At 35.6% G+C, this 23,307-nt stretch overlaps 1 protein-coding gene across 1 annotated transcript in view; it reads right to left on the reverse strand.

Annotated features, from left to right (window-relative positions):
* Window positions 1–22,539, reverse strand: part of LOC121411185 (zinc transporter ZIP12-like) — a 54,932-nt gene extending 32,393 nt beyond the window's left edge. Inside the window, exons 1-2 of the mRNA XM_041603749.1 lie at window positions 21,911–22,539; window positions 1,298–1,633 (exon numbers count right to left, since the gene is read on the reverse strand). Coding sequence (XP_041459683.1) covers window positions 1,298–1,633; window positions 21,911–22,180 — 606 coding nt within the window. The 5' untranslated portion in view covers window positions 22,181–22,539. The remainder of the gene's footprint in view (window positions 1–1,297; window positions 1,634–21,910) is intronic.
* Window positions 22,540–23,307: the final 768 nt, after the last annotated feature.

Below are 23,307 nucleotides of genomic sequence, written 5' to 3' on the forward strand. Positions count from 1 at the left end.
CCTTCATCCAAGACAGCGAGTGCACCCTACCCGATGTGAACGGGTTCGTGTGCCGGAGTTATTTGGTGAATTGTATTGAAATCATTCATTCAGACGAAAAACGAAAATATGCTCCGAAATAAATTGCGTACAAAATTAAGTGAGGGTGATCCTGGAGGCGTGAAGTTTAACAGATGGGGAAATTAGTTATTAACGCATCTATTCAGACAATGTCAGGCGATCTGACCACTGATTTGGCTATCAAAACGATCGGCGCGGCTATCTGTATGAATTAGTTCTAGGAAGTTGACTGCTGCGTTAATAGAATTTATCTCCTTGTTCGGACAATTTCCGAGTAAGTATTTTTATTTCTTTTGACATGCAAGAGGGTTGCTATAGTCCGCTAACCGAGGACGCGTCCTACACGAACACATTTATTATATTGGCCGAACGGGAACATAATGCGTTCAGTACAGGACATATGGTAGCAAACAGTTTGAAATGAGATGAGGAATTGATTGACATGGTTATCTAGGACGTCCCTGGTTGATGTGTAAAATGTAAGAAACTGTCCCCTGAGATATCATAACACACTCACAGCCACCGGCGCATATACACACACACACACACAAGAAATTTGCTGATTTTTACATTTTAAGAACTTTTTGTAGAAATTCATGAACATGGATGTATGTTACTCATAAAAACTCATCTGAAAAGTCGAAAATTATGAAAATTCAAAATAAATGAAATAAAGTTGATGAATTCGACCAAAATTTATTTGCGTAAGCTACAGGTTAATACAGTAGGCGTATGTTCCGCCTTTGCATATAGCGTTTATCACATCGGAACATGTATTTTAGCCCCCATTAACGGATTTGTGGCTTGTCCGCGTACGATGTAAAGAAGGATCTCCACTCCCTGAGTATAGTATTTCAACAATGAGGGGTCAATAAGCTCTAATTGATTACGAAAATTGTCCTACAGGGTACCCATTTAACACCTGTATAGGTGGAGAGTGGTCAAGAGTGCATTGACATCTTGCAAAAAGGCACTATCAAGTGCCTCGGTCGGATATGAACACACGATCCTCTGAATACAAGGTGAGAGGGGTGAGAGTCAAAGCCGATACACCACGACCTTTCTTTTTTTCTCTCTTTTTTTTTAACCCAACTAGCATATAGTCGCTCCAAGAGTCGCTCGAGTCTCAAAAGTCTCACGATATCTACCAAAGACGTCAAAGAAAAGAAAAAGCCGTCGGTTGGCTACAAATGGCGGTGAAATTCTTGGCGTGACGCTGACCCTAAATACAACTCACCTGAAAAGAAGATGTTGGTATATAAGTCTTATTGATGCTCGTCAGAAGTAGCTCCAACTTCTCCTCCGAGAACATGGCTCCGTTTCCGAATGATATCCGAGAACCGAGCTTAGGAGTGGAGCCCGTCGAGTTGAGACCGCTCAGGGCAAGAAGGTAATCTCTGTACGAGAAGGAATCGTTGGTTCCAACGGTAGAAGGTCCAAGTGTACATGTCGCCTCTGGTGCATGGATGTAGTACAGGATGACCAGGCTAGCTGGACCAAATGTTGCTTCGCTCAGGTAACCGTCTCTTGTATCTACCCCTACTATCCGGAAGAGCGTCTCCGCTGGTATGCACTAGATTTGAGTAAGAAGGTAACACAACAAGGAATGAAATAATGGAATGATGCAGAGGGGCAGATGAGAGATGTATAACTTTATTCCTACTTCAAACATGTCAATCAAAGTTAAATCAAAGGCCGAAACAAAATTACAGAAATCTTTGAATTGGCTACATGAAAAAATGCCTAAACGTCCAAATCATAATGAATGCATGTTTTCAATCAAATTGCATAAATTTGTAAAGAGAAGGCATTTTTTTCCATTATTCTATTTTTTTATATGATGAATATGCAATAGAATATATTAATATTTCCAATTTCAATAGCTAAAGCTGACAAAATGCGGGATCCGATGGTGTTACATACTGACTTTCTAATTTATATTTCACTGTAGGGCCTAGGTCTGTGAAATTTGAAGAAAAAAACCCTCCGAAAGTGAAAAACAATTATGCTTTGACTGCTCGATTGTTGCTGTAACTGATTATGACTTAAAAGGTTTTGCAACTTATTGATGTTACCTCGAACTTACGAAAATTAAATATTTTTGATACATTACATCTACTTCTGCGGACTCCGATAACAACTACGGTGTCCCTCAAAGATCTATTCTGGGTCCGCTTTTGTTCCTAATTTATATTGGTGATATCGTAAAGCATATTAAAAATGGATCTATTCACCTCTATGCTGATGACACGGTAGTCTATTTCTCCCATAAAAATGTAACAACTATATTGAAACCCAACTGAATTCTGAGCTGAAAAGAATAAACAATCGGTTGTGTGATTCCAAACTAAGTCGTAACTGTGATAAAACAGTAAGTATGCTATTTGGCTCTGGAAAAGTGATTGGTAAATGTAATAGGTTGAACTTGAATGTAAATGGAATACATATGAAATAAGTGGAATCAACTAAATATCTTGGCATGCTGTTAGATCCCAGTTTAAAATGGTATTTGAATATCGAATATATATGTTTTAGAATAAACAAACTCATACGTTTATTAGCTCGGCTGCATCACTATATTGAAAATTTAGAAATTGTGTACAATGCCATTATCCTCCCTATTTTTGACTATGGTGATATAGTATATGGTTCAGCATGTGCAAAATACATCGATTAATTGAAGAAACTTCAAAACAGAGCATGCAGAAGTATATTAGGAATAAGTCCATACAGTCGCGTGTCTATACGTGAGTTACATGTTCGTTTGGGTTGGAAAACCTTATCAACTAGACGTTGTTGTCATCTATACAATGGTCTTTAAGGCTTTAAATGAACTTGCTCCTAAATATTCAAAAGTATTTTTCAAACATTCCAGTAGCCAGTATAATTATTCTCTCAATTCCCCATGAAAATTTAATATTGGCAAAACCTAAAACAAATTATTGTAAACGTTCATTCTCGTACAGAGGTGCTTCTCAATTCAATAATCTCCCTGCAAATCTAAAGGTCCCTTGTAGTCTCAAAGTCTTCTTACATAGGCTCAATGCCTTCCTCCCTGATCTATGAAGTATTTTGAATTTGATACTGGAACACCCCCCCCACACCATATCCCCTATTTTCCCCCTTTTGTTTTAAGAGATTTTTGTAAGAATTTTCTTAAGTACTTGTGTTTTAATATTTGGACCCTGTGGAAGAACAGTACTGTCTATGGGCAGAGCTGAACTGGGTGTTCTTCCGATTTCACTATTTCTCATGTCTCTTTGATACTGTTGTTTCTTTATATATATCTGTTCTAACTTGTTATTTTTTTGTATCTTGCTTTTATATGTTCATTTGTACACTTATGTTTTTATTGTGAATTTAATACACATTCATAATTGATATGATCCATGTTATGTATGTAAATGTGTAAAGTCTAGCCAATTTATTAATGAAATGTCATAACTTTCCTATAACTTGTATTTTTATTAAAATGAACTTGCTCCAGGATGGAACTTAACTTCAAGCTTGTTCAAGATTTTCATTTTTTGCTTCAAATTTTGAAACATGTAAGTCAAATGACAATTCGACCTTTGTGTAAACTTTGCGAAACATGTTTTTTTATTTGAAAAAAAAAACGGTTACTAAGAACCTCGGTGATGATGACTAATATCCTCGTTATTGCTTGACAAAATTATGTGCGGTATTCTTCAAACCTCTAAAAGAAACGAGAAAAGGATTGAACTTTGGATTAATTTGACTAGCGTTGTTGGCTTCAACTATATTCATTAACTTTCATGAGATGATTTCATCATAAAATCCCTGCAATACAGATCATAAAAATGAGTCGAATTGTATACAACAAAATGCAGTCCCATCAGACCCTGTATTATACAGTCATACACGTCACAAGGCTTTCCGTACAGCCTGGATTTGTATAATATCTGTGAGCACACGAGTCTATCTCACTGTGTATATCTCAATGATACAAACTAATGGTGTATTGTTACCATGATGTCATGAATATCAGACATCATCGTTCTTTTCAATAATCTCTAAGAGGCTCTATCATCCAGGGTCTAGCATAAGTTCGTTATGTGTCTATGCGATGTTATTGATATTCCTGAATCGCTCATTTTCAACTTCAGCTCTTTCTGACTCACAACGATGTGCTTCAAGGATATATGGTATATAGCCTTATGTTATTTTTAAACATGCATTTTCTTGTACCGATATACAAAACGTATTTTTCACTTTTTGAATCTCCTTGAATTGATAGGTGGTTTCAATATTGACAGCCCCTTCCCTTGGGAGGGGGTCATCGTTAAGTGACAGGAGCCACATACCCATGTGACATTTTACTACAACCGAGGACATAATCTGGCGTATATATGCAAAAGCATATGATATGGGCCCAATTGCAATGGTCAACGAACCCCAACGTCCTCAGTTTGCCGTGCAGTGTCCTGGGTTCAGATGTGATTTTTTTTGACGGCAAGTTAGCACACACAGAGACTTCCACGCACACACACACACACCCACCCTCTCACGCACTCATTCTCCCCTCTCTCTCTCTTCAGAACTGTCACTCATTTTAATGAAACTTTATAAGAGACAATTATGAAGGCATGTCATGCACACCTCCCGTTAGATTAGAATGTTTATCCTTAATGACTTGCAACAACGATGTTTTCATTCAAACATGACCACTTTATCATAACAATGCAGTATGTTTTAATAATATGATTTCCTCATGGCCTTACAAAAGTATATTTGTAGTGACATTCATTTTCCAGTGATTTGATAGATAAATTATTTTCAGGTTTTCTATTCAAAGCAAAATCGTGAAGGTCTTCATAAAAGGAATCTATGAGAGGCTCTAAATCTTCTTTTCCCACGAGATCTTTTTACTATCATGTCTGTCATAATATTTACCATAATCACGAAATAAACACCACTACTTTAACAATGTTTATAAAAAGCAATCTCAAATTTCATATGTGGAACTACAAACTTAAGGTTAATGTATTATATTTGTTTAGGGCAACCATACTTCACCTTAGAATGTATTTGAATATACAGAAGAAAAGAAATCATAAATGGCTTGTGGACGCCCTTGACAAAAGGGGATTGGGGCGAACTTTTCTATAAAAAAATATAAAGTTGGTCTTTTGATATTAATCATCTACTTTTTAAAATATTGTGTAAAAATTACAGCTTGCTTTTATGTGAGAACTTTTTAACTAGAGATGTTTAAGTGTCTCAAGAGAATAAAGCATTATTTTATTGGTTGATTTCATACTGGGTAATGAATCTTGCAATTATTGATTGACTGTACTTTTTATTGAATAGTTATTGATGTGGCCGATTGATGACGGAATTGTAAATATTATTGTTTTCGAATTTCACCGATTGGGCAGTAAATACTACACATCACATGAAATGATTTGATTGTTAACGTTACATTCCTCCCACTGAAGAGTTAATGTATCTCAATTAAACCTAAAATAATTACTCGTGTTCAGCTGCCTGAATTGAAGGGGGCAACTGTATAGTAGAAATGATTCACAGTTTGCTTCAAACAATAATCTCAGACCTTAACATGGCAAGGACCTGTTAAACCATGTTATTCGTACAGTCATTGTCTTGGGGACCATGACGAATATCCCGTTTTACATTTTGTCCATGCATGTATAATCCTGGATAGCTACAGACTACCCTCTACTGTATGATTATTTTTAGAATACAACAAACTCGAGAAAAATGATAAAAATCATCTTATGGCCCTGTATTTCAGATGGCAAGCAGCAATGGCAGGCTTGTCAACTGCAATAGAGTTCAACCTATGGTAGTTTTGTGTCTGTGCCCGTCCCCTCATCCCCTCTGAAAAGGAAGTGAATTTGATTTCAATAAGCAGGAAACCCTTTCACTATTGCAGTGCAGTTATCCACCGAACCTGCCAAATAAAAATTGTGATGATCATCATCATGATAATTCATTTAGCAAATGTATTGTTTTATTTATGGAATGTAAAATCGAATGGGAAAATGATCAAAAGATAAATAAGAAGTATGGAAGAAATAATGAGGAGGAGAGTCCTTGGTCTTGTTATAATAACTATAACTATAATAAACTATAACAGACCTAAAATTCAAATGGAGGAAATGTGATGTCGTATGCAACCCTTGCACGATATGACACCTTTGATTATTTTTAGAATACAACAAACTCGAGAAAAATGATAAAATTCATCTTATTGATATCTACCCAGGTAGATAATTATAAAATTCATCTTATTAATTCAGAAAAAAAAACGATCGTATGGTTCACCTTTCCCCTTTCTGAAAATAATACACTGGCGCCGCTCCTGCCCAAATCAAAGAAGAGTACACCCTGTCGAATTGTTTCAACGAACTGAACTACTTTTACTTGGCAAATCTCCCATTCATGGTAAGTAGTTGATCATATTTTATTCATACATATTCCACTTTATCCAAAGGCACTGTGGTCGAGTGAGCTGCTGTAGATGTCCAAACCGCATTGAGATTTACTGGCTAAGGCTGTAATCGTGCCCCTATTTCAAATGTATCACATTCTTCTCTGTTCTTTTTTAAATTAAACCATGCCTAGATAATAATGATAATAACAATTATGGTAATAATAATGATACTACACTATACTACTACTACTACTAATAATAATAATAAAGAGCGAATATGAACAAAATAACGGAGGGATGTTCACATGCATCATGAATCAATGAATTTATTTATTGAAATTCCTTATTTACTTTTAATTGAAATTCCTTAAATACATAAGGTGCACAATTCACAACAGTTGTAGCCCTATTTTAAAGGTACTAAACACGTTAAAGATCTTACCACAGAAAATCACATCACGTGAGAGGGGCCTTAGAAGACAAAATTAGAGATAATGGGAATCGGCTATGGAATGATTTAATGAATATGAATGACAATTATATATAAAAAAAAACTCAATATTCTTAAAGAAATACTTGAAAGGTATTTACAATGAAAATATTCATATAGGCCTATCATAAATTTGTCCGAACGTAAACCCAAAATACACCCATTTGCTAACACACAAACACAAACAATACTAGCATGTACCAACAAACACTAGCACACATGCAAACTCACCCACACACACACCACCGCCCCCCCCCCCCCCCCTTTGTAAACCTCCCTAAATCTAGGTCCAAGTATAGAAATCGCAGAGAATAACATTCTAGTGTTTTGTAATTTTACACAAGATTTCAAGAATTGCTAGTTGTTTGAATTATTAAGCATAAATAATCTGAACTTAATCCCGAGTAACTCTGCTAGCCAGATCTTCTGATTAAAATGGAAAACATGGTTAGCTCGTTCGCCACGCCTTTTTTTATAATTTTCTTATCACGTGTTTCGATTTACTCATAATTATTTGTTCGTTCATGAATGGCATGATTGATCAGTCACATTTTCATGCAAAAAAACATAGAATACCCCCAACGATATCACTTTTTATTCTCGACATCGTTTCGCAAAAAAAGAAAAGGTAGTTACTTGTTAGTTACACTCATGTTATGGAGGTAAACCCGCATTCACCACCTTTGAAACAATAAACTTTAATACATATTCAGGCTAGGCCCGAGTAAGAACGATAAATAGTTCAATATTTTAGTATTGTGTATGCATTTAATTTCGACCTGTAGATGTTTGTATCAAATTATTGTATTTATATCACTGTATTAAACGGGTATTGTTGCACACAACTGCCCAGGTTACTCTTGTTGGTATTTAAAGAACAGTAACTATCATTGGTAACCTACAAGGGATCCCCGACCTTGCCTGGATATTGAGCATTGTTACTCTGGTTTTTTAAATGATAGTTTTCTGGCATGGGGTCATTTAGTCATGATATGACAATAGAATAGAACTCCATGTCAAAAGGGTAGCTATAATTTCCATGATCAAGGTCAATTTCCCTTTCAACCTGTTCGATGATGTACACTCTGAATATCCTGACAAAGGGAAGACTCACGCAAACCACTAATTATAAATAATCCCATTTCTCCGCTACAATAACGCCGGAAAACCTTCGCCTTCACTGTAGTGGTGATGCCAATGGCCGCGTTAGATAAATCTTTCTACACTGGAGTTGGCGGTTCTTGTTAACCCCTTCGGTCCGACGACTATTAGAGCCATAGACAGAATCACAGATGAAAGGACTTGTCAGCAGCCTAGCTAGCACGAGCTTTCAATCCGATAGAATTAGGCAATGATCAATAACTTCCGAACAAAGTCATGGTGGTGGTTGGATATTCAATTTGCATTACCATAATTTTACATAAGGTAGGAGATTAAAAAAGAAACCTGTATAAATGCAGAGATTATCTAACTATATATTTAAAATTTAAGGAGCAGTTTTGGTAGGAATCGATATTTCGTACATTTATGTCTTTAAATCATTTTTATTGCTGGGGATGTATAGAATTAAAAAAATAAAAAGTATGCAAAAGCGGTTCCAGAATGCCCCTCCCGTTTCATTAAACTTAATCAACACTCATGATGTATCTTGCATTTTCCATAGAGACCATTCGCCATCATCCGTGAATGACTCTTATGAATATAGTGAATCTCCTTATTATTCTAGACCATGATGGCTAGCAATCAATTCACTTTTATGAGTTACATGAATTCAGATTATGAATAACCTCTGTAGGATTATAATGCCGCTGATCCTATATATGGAGTAATTGGTTTTAGAGACTGTCATCTGACAACATGATAGTTGTCTTCATAATTGACACACCAAATCAGGACTTACAATTCATTTCAGTACACCAAAAACTCCAATATCAAAACGTCTCTGTTTGAAGTTCAGTATTGTCACACACATGGGAATTAAAAGAAAGAAAAAAATATAACACCTCCAATGATAAAGTAAATTATTACTCTGATTAACTCATGCGCAATCATGAAATAAGCAACGGATCCTGCATTGATCCAATATCTAAATTTGAACGGTTTCTAACTCCAATACCCCTGACAAGATCCTGCACCGATCTTATCACCAAACTTCGCCTACTTGTATATTAGTGGGGGAAGGCGGGGTTAGTTGTGACACTTTTTGCATGTTAGAATTGATGACTAATAATATTGTAAAAATAAATACCTTGCCTTTAAATTTGATTCTTGGGAAATATTGTTCATCTATATATAACTTTCTACCCCTACACTGAAAGTCATTGTGATCTTTGAAAAAATAAAACGATGTCAAATGGCACAACTTGCCCCACCTGTGGGGTAAGTTGTGCCACCTTCTGGGTTAAGTTGAGCCACAAAAACTAGGCACAAAATGTATGCGGGAAGAACCAGCATGTCATTTTCTTTTATTTAAAGTCTTTTCACTTGCTAAATCTCTATAAATACTATCAACATCCTCTAAATATAAAAGAACTGTCATGTGACTTTGCTCCCTTCTGCCTGCATATCAATGGCTTTTTGAGGTTTTATTATTATTATCATTATCATTATTATTTTTATACATTAACATGAGAATTACCAGGGCTCAACTTGCTCCATGTCGGCTGGCTCAAATTACCCCAGTCCGAACTTAATGCGATATTTTCACATCCACACATTTCTTATGCATCCATTAATACTATGGCAAGAATGAGAATCCATACCTGGACTGACAATATTGTTGTTCTTATTCATTTATTATATTTCAAGACGTGTGTGATTAAAAAGCACTGATCTTTTTTTACATATTTTTTTAAATACTTTTTTGGCTGAAATTTGTATTTTTCCCTCTGAAAAAGTACTCTTTGTTTCAAAGTTGAATACAACGTGGTGGGTTTAAAGGTTATGTAATGGGTCATCAATACATGACACCACCATAATGCCTAACTTATTCATTATTGGCCTGGGGGTGGTGGCTCAACTTGCCCCTATGCTCAACCTACCCGCCTTCCCTAGCCAGGAGGCTTCTAGAGATTTCTACTGTCTCTCTAAAAGATCTAGCCCTAAATCATGTACGCTCTAAAAAATGAAGTGCTAATTCAGCTCTTAAAGAGCGTGTATAGTGACTGCACTTCGGAGTGCTGATTTTTCTCGTTCAAATTTGAACTAGACAAATCAGCACTCCGAGTGCACGGTCACTATACACGCTCTTTAAGAGCTGAATTAGCACTTCATTTTTTAGAGTGTACATGGGATACTTCATTTCCGACATTTCTGTGCTATGGATTTCATTTTAGACAAGAATTCATTAAAAAATGAGAAGAATATCATGAAAAGAAGGAAGAGACTTGCCCGATGTTTAGCCGCCATCTTGTTTTCTATTGTTCTTCACCCACGTTACGCGACGCAAGCAAAATATATTTCAGGTAAAATGGCGACTGCCTCATCAGACTGCAATTTAATATGTGTGCTTCACAAAGTAGATACAAAGATACAATGCCTAAAGATACAATGCCTAGAATTAGAAAAACTACTGGAAAGCTACTGGGTCTCCTCCCAATTTTACCATTATCCAACATAATTTCAAGCAGCTGTTTAAAAGAAAGGCTAACTGAGCTGAAATTAAAGGACCTATACATGTTCACTACCCTGGACACAACACACAATAGATTTCTCACAAAATAATCCCTAACATCCTAATCTCCTACACTTCTCATTGTTGCATGAGATCTACTCCCTATCTCTTATAGCAAACTGGCTGAGTGAAACTTAGATGAAAATTAGCAAGATTTTCTGGGTGAAATAACTAAATGAAATATTGTCATTCTCAATATAAAAAAAGATGGTCCTTATGAGTTTTAAAATAGTGACGGCCTTCCATTTAATGAAGAGCGGGCCTTCACGGCCGACACGTTAAGAATATTCCTTTTAAGCATTCATCAATTTATTTGATTTATTTGTCCGTATTCTATTTCATGAATAGTGACTTTTATCTGACTTTACCTGTATATAATGATTATCAATCATTTTATAGTTTCATGAATAACTATACCACGCGTACCATGAATTCGGATTTTGAAAAAAAGACACTATTATTTGTTTTTGCATTAATATTAATTTATTTACCTTTTCATGCATTTATTCTATTTTATTTTATTTTATTATTTATTACTATTATTATTATATATATATATATATATATTTTTTTTTGGGGGGGTGATTGTTTCTATGCTTGCTTGGCAGTACACATGGGCGGAAATCCCAGGGGGACGTGTCCCCCCTTCTCAAAATAGTAGGGGGACACAATATCAAATGTCCCCCCTACTATTTGTACATATATAACATAGGCGGATCTAGGGGGATCTATTGGCGGAGCAAAAAAAAGGAAAAAAATAAAGAGAGAAAAAAGGGAAAGAGAGGAGAAAAAAGAAAAGGAGGAAGACCTGTGACTAATAAAAATGAATAAAATGAGGGGAAGACTTGGAAAATAAAAAGAATCTTTCATGCCAATAAATAAAATTTTCGCTCGCGCTCCGCGCTCGCACCGTTAGGTGATTTACATAACTTGTTCAATATTGAGCACAAAATATCAAGTTTGGAAGTCAATATTCAAAACATATTTCACCTTGGAAATCAAACTTTCATTACTTTGTGTGATTTACAAATAGATTTTTATAAAGTGCTCTGTACAAATGTCAGTTTTATGGTCTGAATATTAACATTATCTTTTCGCGCTACGCGCTCGCAAATTTTGATTTATCAGGTACTTATCATTTTCGTGTATGCCATAAATTTTTTTTAAAATATCCCTTTTCAGGCCTGATTGTCAAAACGTATCAGCTAGCGCTGCACGCTCGCCTTTGATTTTCGAGTTATGTATGTCATGTATGTGGTATGTATCAATATTGATAACGCAACAAACTACTTAAAGGAGAATGAAACCTTTGGAACAAGATAGCTTGTGTGAAAACAGAAAAATCAAAGAAACAGATTAACGAAAGTTTGAGAAAAATCAGACAAATAATGAGAAAGTTATGAGCATTTGAATATTGCGATCACTAATGCTATGGAGATAGCAAATTGGCAATGCGACAAAGATGTGTGATGTCACTTGTGAACAACTCTCCCATTACTTTGGTATATATTTAACTAGAATTGCCTCTTTTATCACATCTATCCATAAATAATGTGTTCTGTTTACATGAGGGCATGTAATACATATTTTTTAAGAATACATCATGGATAAAGAGTTTGTATCATCATAAGAAAAAGCAAAAAGAGACATTTTGAGGGTATCTTATAGTCCACCAAAGGGAAAGTTGTTCATCAGTGACATCACACATCCTTGTCGCATTGCCAAAGTGAGGATCACCATAGCATTAGTGATTGCAATATTCAAATGCTCATAACTTTCTCACTATTTGTCCGATTTTTCTCAAACTTTCTTTATTCTTATTCTTTGATTTTTCTGTTTCTACACAAGCCTATTTGTTCCAAATGTTTCATTCCCCTTTAAAATCCTTTGTTCATGACTGTTTATCACAAAGTTTCGGCTCACAATTTGCACTCACGTCAATCCCGCGCCCTCAATAAATAAGATATCAATTCAATAATCAAATTGTCCCTTTTGTTTCATCTCGCGCATAGCAAATGGAATAGAAAGATAGTCCTCATGTTGACTGTCCTAAGGATGTCTCGGTCCTATTTCAATACTCAAGGTAATAATGACGAAAAATATCAGCTCTTTATTAAGTGCAATCCATATCCATATATTGCTGAATTTAAACTTCAATGACTTTGTTATCCGATTTTGATTAAGTTTTCGGCATTTTGCTCAGTGAATTCTACTCTATGTATTAAGATATAAATATTTTCAGTCCGGATCATCCCTTTAATGTAGATGGATCCCCTTATTACTCATCACTTTCATGATTTACAAAACATGAATACAGTGTCTAAATCTGGAATTTTTTGCTCGTGCTTTGCGCTCGTATCAATTGTTTAGTTGTCACGATTACAAATAATGATTGAAATTTTCAATTTTTATGTACTAGAAATGTCAAAAAATTTTAAGCTCGCGCTTCGCGCTCGCATTATTTGATTGTTTAAATATCTAACGTCTTCCTGGCTAAGTGCAAGTAGTCCTTAACAGGTAGGTCTACCTTTTCGATCAGTTCAAAACGTGTATAAAAAATTTCCGCTTGCGCTTCGCGTTCATAGTATAGTTGCATAGACATCTTTTCAGGATAACAAGCATTGCGTAAAATGTCCCAATTTTAAGGGAAGCTGTGCATAACATTTCCAAAAAAAAAATTTTGCTCGCGCTTCGCGCTCGCATTATATAAATTAGGATTATGATATTATATGTTTATGTTGATTTATAAGAGGAAAGCTAAGAATTAATTATTTACTACCACTTGAAAGAAACAAAACTAAAATCATGTTCGAGCGGCCGATCGGGGAAAATATGTCTGAAGAAATTCCACCCCCACACCTCCATTGGCGAAGGCTGGATCCACACCCCTGTATAAAATATGTATTTTAGAACGAGATGACTTTAATTTTGGGATGATAACCCCCCTTTTGTGCTTGTCAAATTCATTTTCGTCGAAATGAGCTTAAATTTGGGATGATAACCTTGTACAGGTCAAATTTTCCAGCCCCATATCCCCCCTACCTTTTGGGAGAGATTTCCGCCCCTGGCAGTACATCACAGCCTCCCAACCATGCCAACTGATCGATCATCAGATCCGCCCCAGTGGTCAATACTGTCCGCCCACACTGGCCAGATCCACCATCACTGATCAAGCCTAGTCCCACCCCACTGGGGAAGCCTGGATCCATCCCAACTAGTCAATCCTAGATCCAAGCCACTGGTCAATCCTTGCCCCGCTCCACTGGCATGACTGGTCGATCCTAGATCAGCCGCTGTTGTTAAACATACAATAATGGCAAGAAAGGTCCTAGAGTTGACCTTCAGTCTCCATCTCTGCGCCATACTCTGCTATGAGACGTTAACCCTTACATGCAGTCAGAACGTCGAAATCATAATACATGTATAATTGGCACACATTCCATGAGCGCAAATCTTTATATGTTATCTCATTGTCTATTATATTTCATGTATTGTATGACATGTGATAAAACCGATACAACAATAATTTGGCCCTGATGTCAGTCAATAGTAATGTGCATCATTTAGTATACATTCTTACATTCCTGAAATTGAAATCCTCCTTGTCAATGGTTTTCAATTACTTTCCTTAAATCAGCTCGCAAATCATTCAAAGAAAATATATTGTTTCGAAATTCCATTGACTCATTTCCATTCAAAACCTATTTGTAAATATCTGTATGTTATTGACAGTCGTCAGATAATGGGACGACAAACCAAGGATGAAGAGTTTTGAACAGAAGAGTTACTCATGTTTAATGTAATTTCTCTCTACAGTGTTTACTAATCATCCTTGATCCATGATCTGATTGTCATCACTTTCTCATGATCGAATGAGTGAATAGCTCTTTGGCATGTTTGGTTGGAAAGAAGTGAATGTTTCTTAAAAACAGGTTCATTAATGACTAATAGAGGCCGGTATCTAAACAGTCTATTGTATACATGACACCGCAGAATGGTCTTAAGCAAACATGGCTGATTTTCGAATGAAACGATGATTGTGATTTAAGGCCTAATTATCTTCAACGGAAAATGAAAAAGTGAATTCGTGTCAAATTATACTGCAACGTTCCACACATTCGAATGTCACCATCATGGTACATACAAAAAATCTTAAAATATCTGACCTTTTTTTTCATGAGCAGCTGCTGCAAGAAATATTTCAAACAAGCTGACTGACAGTTTCCGCCATGTGAACAACCCCAAACTTTTGACTTTTCCTAGTGCTGCTGAAATCGAGATAATGCATTCACGTTCCATTTCAAATACTGAAATTACTTGAAAATGGATTTTATCTGATCCTTGCTACACCTCTCCGATTTATTAAGGAAATTGCACTTATTATACATCTTAACCAAAAATAAATCGTTCCTTCGTCACTCCAGCAGAAACGGGGCAGAATTTAATTTACAGGACCTTCTTATTTCAAGGAAGTAACGTAATTTGCCTTTAATTTCATTAAAATTGTAAAGGTTGTATTCCATAATAAAAATCTTCACTACGATCTGTACTTACTTTAATAAACTTTTCATCATGAAAAGTATTAGTGCGTAAAATTAATACGTAATAAAATTTCGATTATACCGTGAATATTGTCCTTATAAGCATGACAAAGCAGTATTAACTGAACCAAAATGGCAAATCTGAAAGACCTGATATTATTAAGTTATCTTTAGTAGTTGTTTGAATCAAAGAAGAATAATTGGTATTTTGTAGAAAATATAGGTTACGGGAGTTGATGAATATATCAGTTTATAAAATTAGAACTTTAGAAGTCATATAACATTACAATAATAACGATAAGTATTTATTTGCATTGTCTTTTGATATTTTGTGGTTATAAAAGCTCTAAAGGATTCCAGGGCTACAACTTCTTTCCTTTTCGTTTCAAACTTTGTGTTTAATATTTTGCTTAATATAATATAATTCCAGCCTTGTTTTCTGCTATTAGTCGCCATAGCATAAATGCTTTATATACATTTTCTTGTCATAATGTTTATATGTAATCAATTTTATTTAACATTAGTACTGTACTTTGTCCTAGAAAAAACAAGTAACCTGGACTTATTTTCATTGTACTTCTCTTTGTTTTCATATTTGATAAAGTTGAGATTTAAATAAAATGGTGGCAGCAGTTTTTATCTTTGAACATGCACTTGCAAACTCTTCGCATGTCAAACACAACATACGTCTGGTATAACCCTATGAGTGGATCTTACACAGTGAGCCTTATGGATAGCTGATACGGAAACGAAGGCAAGGGAAGGGGCCTCTCGCTTACCCCTAACCAAAACTTTCCTACAGACCTGGATGATATTTTTAGCCACTTTCTGTGCCATGCCTCCTCCACATTTGCTACTGAATCGCATTCGTTGAATCCAAGTCTTGGAGAGAGGGATATGGAGAGGGTACGCGGATTGTAACCGCCGTGTAATCGTCATATATCCGGTAAAAGGTCCTTACTGCCCTTGATAATGCCTGACCTTTAAGAACTTTTTGCAGGTGGCACACAAATTGCGAATCTATTCTGAAAAAAAAATCTATATCATCTTACCTTTACAAATGAGCAGTGAAACATTACTCATTTGTAGACATCAGCCATAAGTATATTTAAACAAATTGTACATGTCTTTTATTCAACAGATGCCCAATATTCTCATTTATCAAGACAAGTTTGACTCACTGATTTTGGATCAGAACTGATTCTCGACAAAAAAAGGTAGAAGAAGGCGATTTCTTATTCATAGTTCGGCATGCAGTGCGGAGGCACTTATGCCCCTCAGCAAGGTATTTTTCCCACATTGCTGTTTTATCGTACATCAAATAAATGAAAATGTTATATGCATCATGAATAGCCATGTGTGGACTTGTTTTTAAAAAAAGTAGTAGATTTTATCCATCGTAACATATATTTGTCATGTTTATATAGCATAATCCACTCTTCTTTAACTTGGCCAGAGTTGTCTGCTACACTCTGGACAACAATAATTGTTTATGTATAAACATGATTAACTTTGGTGTAACAAAATATATCTGTATATCGTTTCATTAAGATTTTTCAACCTAATTGATTGACATGATTATTCTAGCCAGATGCATTGACTTGCTTACTATCCTCTTCGAACTGTGGATCTTCTAACATCGGGTGTCGTGAGGTTAAGGAATGATGGGTTGTTACTTGACACTTATCTCGGTGTGACAGCTTGCGTATGACGCTAGGAGGGATCCAGACTATATGAAATCCTCCGTGGCTAAACTTTCAGTGTTTATTCGATTCCACGGTCACATTGAAAAAAAAAACAAGTTTCCGTATATTCATCTGGTTTAATCGACTTTGATTTGATCTGTTTTCTTGTGCATTAATTTTGTCATATAGTTTGTATAATAGATTTTTCATAGCATAACACACATACTATATTAATAACTGATTATGGCATGAATCTTGGATATAAATATACTAAAATGTCATTCCAAATAAAAATTATCTACTTCCAATTTTTCAGAACATTCACAATTTGCACGAGGATTGTCATCATGATTGATTTTAGTCACCCTTTTTTCTTTTTCTCTTGTAGATTCCAAGCACCAAATTTAACCATGGATACATCAACACAGATGAACAACCTTATAATGTATATTCTGAGTAAAAAATATATTAGTAATGTGAGATACACGTAATTGTCTGGTTATGATCATTGGTTGGCCTACTGGGACTGCAATTAAGACAAAACTACGTTTCATTTTGCATTATGATTCGAAAAGGTTAAATCTTCAGAAGTCACTCTCTTTTCGAGAAGAATATGACATTATACGAATATTTCATAATAGGGTTTCTTATCATCATAAAGAGTGTGCATTCGTTATATTCACATCAAAGCACAATATTAAAGTTATGATAGTTTATCAAGATAAATGGCTTCACGGTAATTCCTTTTCTAAGCTTACAAATATAATACAGCATGCACCCGAAATGTGCGTCTTTCATCTGTATCAACTGGATGGCGTATATCATTATGTGGGTCTACTCTAATCCCTTTCTTGCAACCTTTTTATTATTATTATTTTTTTTTTTTTGGGGGGGAGGTTCTTTTCAGCAATCTGTTCTCATTATTTAATAAAATTGAATTCTAAGTATATATCAATTAGACGTATTTAACCAAGACAGAAAATAAATATAGTACATCTGGTATGTGTCTGTCTTCTGTGTAATCTGTTAATCGATTTTGATATATTAAACCTACCGGTGACCGAGCAATCTGGAAAATTATTTATTTTGCAATATACATGCATTCTTCTCTATGGGGTCGGGGCTAAAAGTCCGTTCTGATGGTTTACAATCCCGCACATTATTATTTTACGGTTCCATTTTTTATTATCGGTGTTATTAACTTTGTAAACTTTTGAATTTATTGGATTTGGTATATATCAAATTTGTATTTGTTATTAATCTTAGGTTAATAAATGGCATTAATTTTTTTGTCATTTTCCTGAAATGTCTTTTTTCTAGCATACAAGTATATACCTTATGTATTTATTACACCATACATTTTCAATATCCTATAATTTGTTGATTCATAGTTTGAACCCCCATCGAAAATGTTCGGCGAAAAAAAAACAACCCTCTTAGGGTGAGACAAATTATGATTTGAGAGATAAATCATCAGTCATTTTTTTAGTTGTGGACTTTCTTCTGTGTTCCTTGTCTCCACCCTTCATCCAGCCCATTTTCGAAGGAAGTGTACAGGGAAGGGGAAATGGGAGGGGCGGGTATTTAGGGGTATAAGAGGTCATATGAAGTTCAAATCGCAGAGCAGCCACAAACCCGATGGTAATGAATATGAAGTATGATTAGAAATTAATTAGGGCGCACAATCGAAAAAGGCCTTCAATTATTTTTACTTTATTACCAAGACATCACATGTATAATGCTAATACGACCGCCAAGGATACATTAATCATCGGGACTATTGCTACAATGGCATATATCAATCAAATACGTGTAACAAAACGTACAACTACACTGTTCTATCAGTCGCTAAGTTTTTTATTATTTGTCATGGCCCCTTGATGAATACAAACTTCAGATTCCCCACACTTGAATTTTATGACTTTGAGTTTGACATTGAATTGAAAATAATAACTAAGATTTTAAAAACCGTCTACATATTTCCTTGCTTTGTACTATTGTGTGGAAAGATACAAAATTAACAAATGTTATTCAACACTTTGTTCGATATATGTATATCTCTTTGTGTATTTGTTTCTAGCAAATGCAAGCCTGTACCAGTGCCATGTTGCTATGCAAACAAAGACATTTTGAACCGTCAACATGGTCAAAGCAGGTTGGTTGCATCGTGGATGTATTCAGGAATTCGACAGTTGGAAAGTTTCCACGATCTAAATCTTCGTAACCTCCCACAAATACTGCTCTTTGACTAGTTCTTTTGCCAAAGTCTGACAGTATATTGTACATTCTATGTAGCTTTTATGACAGGGGTGGCACCGTGGGGAAGACAGGGGCAACCTCCCCTTATAGTTTGTCAAGTAAGAAAAGAAAAGGAGAACAATAGAGGAGGAAGAAGAAAAAAAGAAGAGCATTGAAAAGAGATAATTTGGTAATGTAAAACTTTAGAATTAAACGTCGCTTTTTGATCCTTTCTTCAGGGTTCCAACTTGCCATCCGTTTGTCATGTGCGCTTATCTCGAAGTTAATAGATTTTGAAAATAAATAAATTGAACAATATCATTTTGAAGAAAAAGCAACATGAAAGCAAGATCGAATATAAGGTAATGCTATTCATACTAAAGGGAAAAAATGAATCAAGCTTGGTCATTACCCAGTTCACAAAATCGATTAGCCGATGATTAGCGTAATTTATTTGGCATACACACTATTGTTTACTATCTCCTATTTTATTTATACTCCTAATGCATGGTCAATAATATAGAATTGTGATATTTGCGTATTCGTATGCTAAAGTCTGAATGAAATTAATATATGGTATTCTTAGACAGAGAAAAATATATCAGGGTTGTATATTATTGTCATGAATTTTATCATTCATTTATTAATTACGCTACTCAGTATCCATTTATTCATGTTTATAAATTTTCTCTTTTATTAATTCACATTCAACTAACTGATCAAAATACTCTGACGCAGAAATGACTACCATACGACTTTGGTATATTATCATTACTACCAATAGGCATACATATTTTGTGTTTTTCTTCTTCATCATTATTCTCAATATTGCTGTTCTTCTTGATACTCAGCATAATCAACTCAATAATTACAATATTTGAAGTCATTTCTAAAGTACGTGTGAAGTACATATGCCTATTTATAAATCTTCACTTCGGGCCTTTCGGGGTGAAGTCCCTTACGGTTAAAGGGGAAGTTCACCCTGACAGAAAGTTTTATGTAAAAATAACATAAAAAAATGATAAAAAATATTGGCAAAGGTTTGAGGGAACCCCATGAATAGAATTGAATTATTTGATTTGTGACGTCATAAGCGAGCAGCTTTCCTATTTCGTACGGTAAAAAATCAATGAAATGTCATTTTCTCAGAAATTGAAAATGTTTTTTATTGTACCTTCAGTATATCAATACACAAACTTATTTCACACCCGCTCCTAAAAAGAAAATTAAACATACGTCATCGCGAACCATTAAAATTCAAATTTATTAATAAATTACTATAAATATATTCATTTCATATTACATAACATGTATGTGACGTAACAACACGTGAAATTCGGAAACTTTCTTATTCTTTAATGGATTTCCCTCAAACCTTTACCAAATTTTTTCTGCTACTTTTACAACAAAGTTTTCGTCAGGGTGAACTTTCCTTTTAAGAAAAACAAGGATTGTGACAAAGTGCACATGAAAGGTGGTAACATGCAGGCAGGAGGTCGTGTATATTAAAGGCCAAGTCCACCTCAGAAATATTTATATTTATAAATATTCATTTGAATCGAGAAAAATCAAACGAGCATAACTCTGAAAATTTCATCAAAATCGGATTAAAAATAAGAAAGTTACGACATTTAAAGTTCCACTTATTTTTCACAAAACAGTGACAAACAAAGAGACAGTCGATGATGTCCCTCACTATTTCTTGTTTTAAATTGTTTGAATTATACAATATTTCATTATTAACAGATATGACAGTAAGGGCGAACTTGTTTGAACAATATAGTATTAAACAATAATTCAACATATTCAGGGAGGGATTAATCATTGTTTTACTTGACAATGAGGAGAAAATAGAATATTTCATTTAACAAAATAAATAGTGAGTGGATGACGTCATCAGTCTCCTCAACTGCATACCGATCAGGATGTGCAAAACTGTTTTGTGAAATTAAGCGAAACTTTGGAATGTCCTAACTTTTCCTATTCTAGATCCTATTTTGAAGGCATTTTCAGTTATGTTCGTTGGATTTTCTCTTTTTAATGAAATTAAACCTTTGTTGTGATGGACTCAATTTAATATTGCATTTATTCAAAGTATTCATGGCATTGGTAATGTCTGAGTGTCAGTCAGTATTGTGTATGGTCTGAAATTCAGTGTCCTGACGTAAATCTTACGAAAGTAAACTTGACTTGCGCACCACCAAGCACCGACATACACACACACACCCTCCTATATGAATACTGAAATCCGTATCAGAAAAAAGTATCGGTGACGAAATATGTAATTTCACCTTCATAGGGGGTATTTGTGGATAATCCACAAAATTGCGCAACCACACTCGTTCTCATGGAGTAATCTCTCGATCTAGTGTCTCTCACCCACACATGCCTAATTAAACACACACTCATACACCAGGCCCTCACGCACACTTGACCTATGATCGGTTTCCATCGAACGGTGCTAGTATGGACACCTCCTGAATTTGCATGCAGAAAGGTATGCACCAAATGGGCACCCACACGCACACCCTATACACAAACGCACCCACCCTTATCAACCAACACAGAGATCACACACCCACACTCTTCCGGGAACCTTTTGACATTAAAATTCACTTTCAATGAATAATTGTCAAGTGTCTTATAATTTAGTAATTCGTACATCTTATGCACAAACGTTTGCAATACCGCTCCTTTCTTACCCACAAATTTCTCCACCCCCACCCCCATGATTGAATCTTATAAATCTTCTCTTATAGCCCGGCTGACCAGTTGGCCTTTTGTTGGGAGAGGTGGGCTACTTACCCAATCACATACTTCAGGATTGGTTGAGCTATAGCAGTCAACCCTCTGTAATAATGTATCTATCATTAGCTGGGTCTGCTCTAAGTCCAAACTAGGACCTCTCTTTGAATCCTGTTGTCTTTGTAGGAGACGGGTCACACGATCAAAAGGTCCATTGCGCCCATGAATCTGAGCGTCAGAGGTCTCTATGATGGCTGACAGAACAACGATGAAGGATAATATCCAAAGACTTGGTCCCGACCAGATGAACAGTTTCCTAAACGACCCCATTGGCTTTGACCTGAACACGGCTACGAATGATTCAGAAATCTTGTTATCCACAAAATTTGATAGTCACTTTAAATCAAGTACTTGTAAAGATGTAGTCAATGCAGACCTGCATGGGCCTGACGAAGGATCGCCGTTTTGTCAAATGTGCGTCAAGTGTCAAAACGGAATGATCTTAAGAGGTTTTTCCGTCTTTCACACTTTAATGAACTACGTACATGTAGTTTAATTGACTTGTTACAACAATTGGATTTAATTCAAGTGACTCAAGGCAAAGAACCCTCGCAACAAAGAATGGTTATTTCACCGCAGGAAAGGAAGTCATCATCTGAACGTTAACTGATCCCACAAACTAGAATGTCATATAGATAAAGCTACGCTGGTTCGTCTGGATAAAATATATCGTTCCAGTCAAAGGTTTTCGTAGACGGAGCCACTTCAACCAAATGCGTCATTTCCCACCCTGTGCAGTTGGAGACGCAGTGAACCACGTGGGTTTGAATAGGAGTCTTCCTGGTCTGTACGTACGCAGCTGCAACAACCATTGCACGCGCGTTAATTCGAGCGATGGCTATAGTGTCGATATGATACACAATATCTTCATGTTCCAGGATGAAACACACAAGACAGGAGGAGCACCACTGCAGGGGCGGATCCAGGATTTCACGGGGGAGGCAATTTGAAATAATGAGAGCGGATTTCTTTCCTTTTTTGGCTTCTGTCTATGTCCCACCATTTCCTTCTTAACTATCAGTCTTTTCCTCTCATAAGTTCCTTCCTTCCTTTCCTCTCTGCATATACCCCTTCTTAGCCTTCACTTTCTCTCATTCTGCATTTCCTTTCTCTCTCCCTTTCTACTCTCCCTTCCTCTTCTCCTTTTTGTGTGGGTGCAGGGGAAACCGGAGGTTATTTAAAAATAATCATGAAGACATAACCATCATGATTTAGTAAGTTTCCAGCCAATTTTGACAGGACATTTCCTTGCACATTCACTATTTTCACAAACAGCAAACTTGATCTCATGTACTTCATAAATGACAAAGGAACTAAAAAGTGAAGAAGCTTTGTTCAGGGAGAGGATATGTACTTTAATTCATAAAAGCATCCATCTTTTCAAGTTGCATATTGGT

This window comes from Lytechinus variegatus, chromosome 3, assembly GCF_018143015.1.
Source record: "Lytechinus variegatus isolate NC3 chromosome 3, Lvar_3.0, whole genome shotgun sequence".
NCBI classification, from domain to species: Eukaryota; Metazoa; Echinodermata; class Echinoidea; order Temnopleuroida; family Toxopneustidae; genus Lytechinus; species Lytechinus variegatus.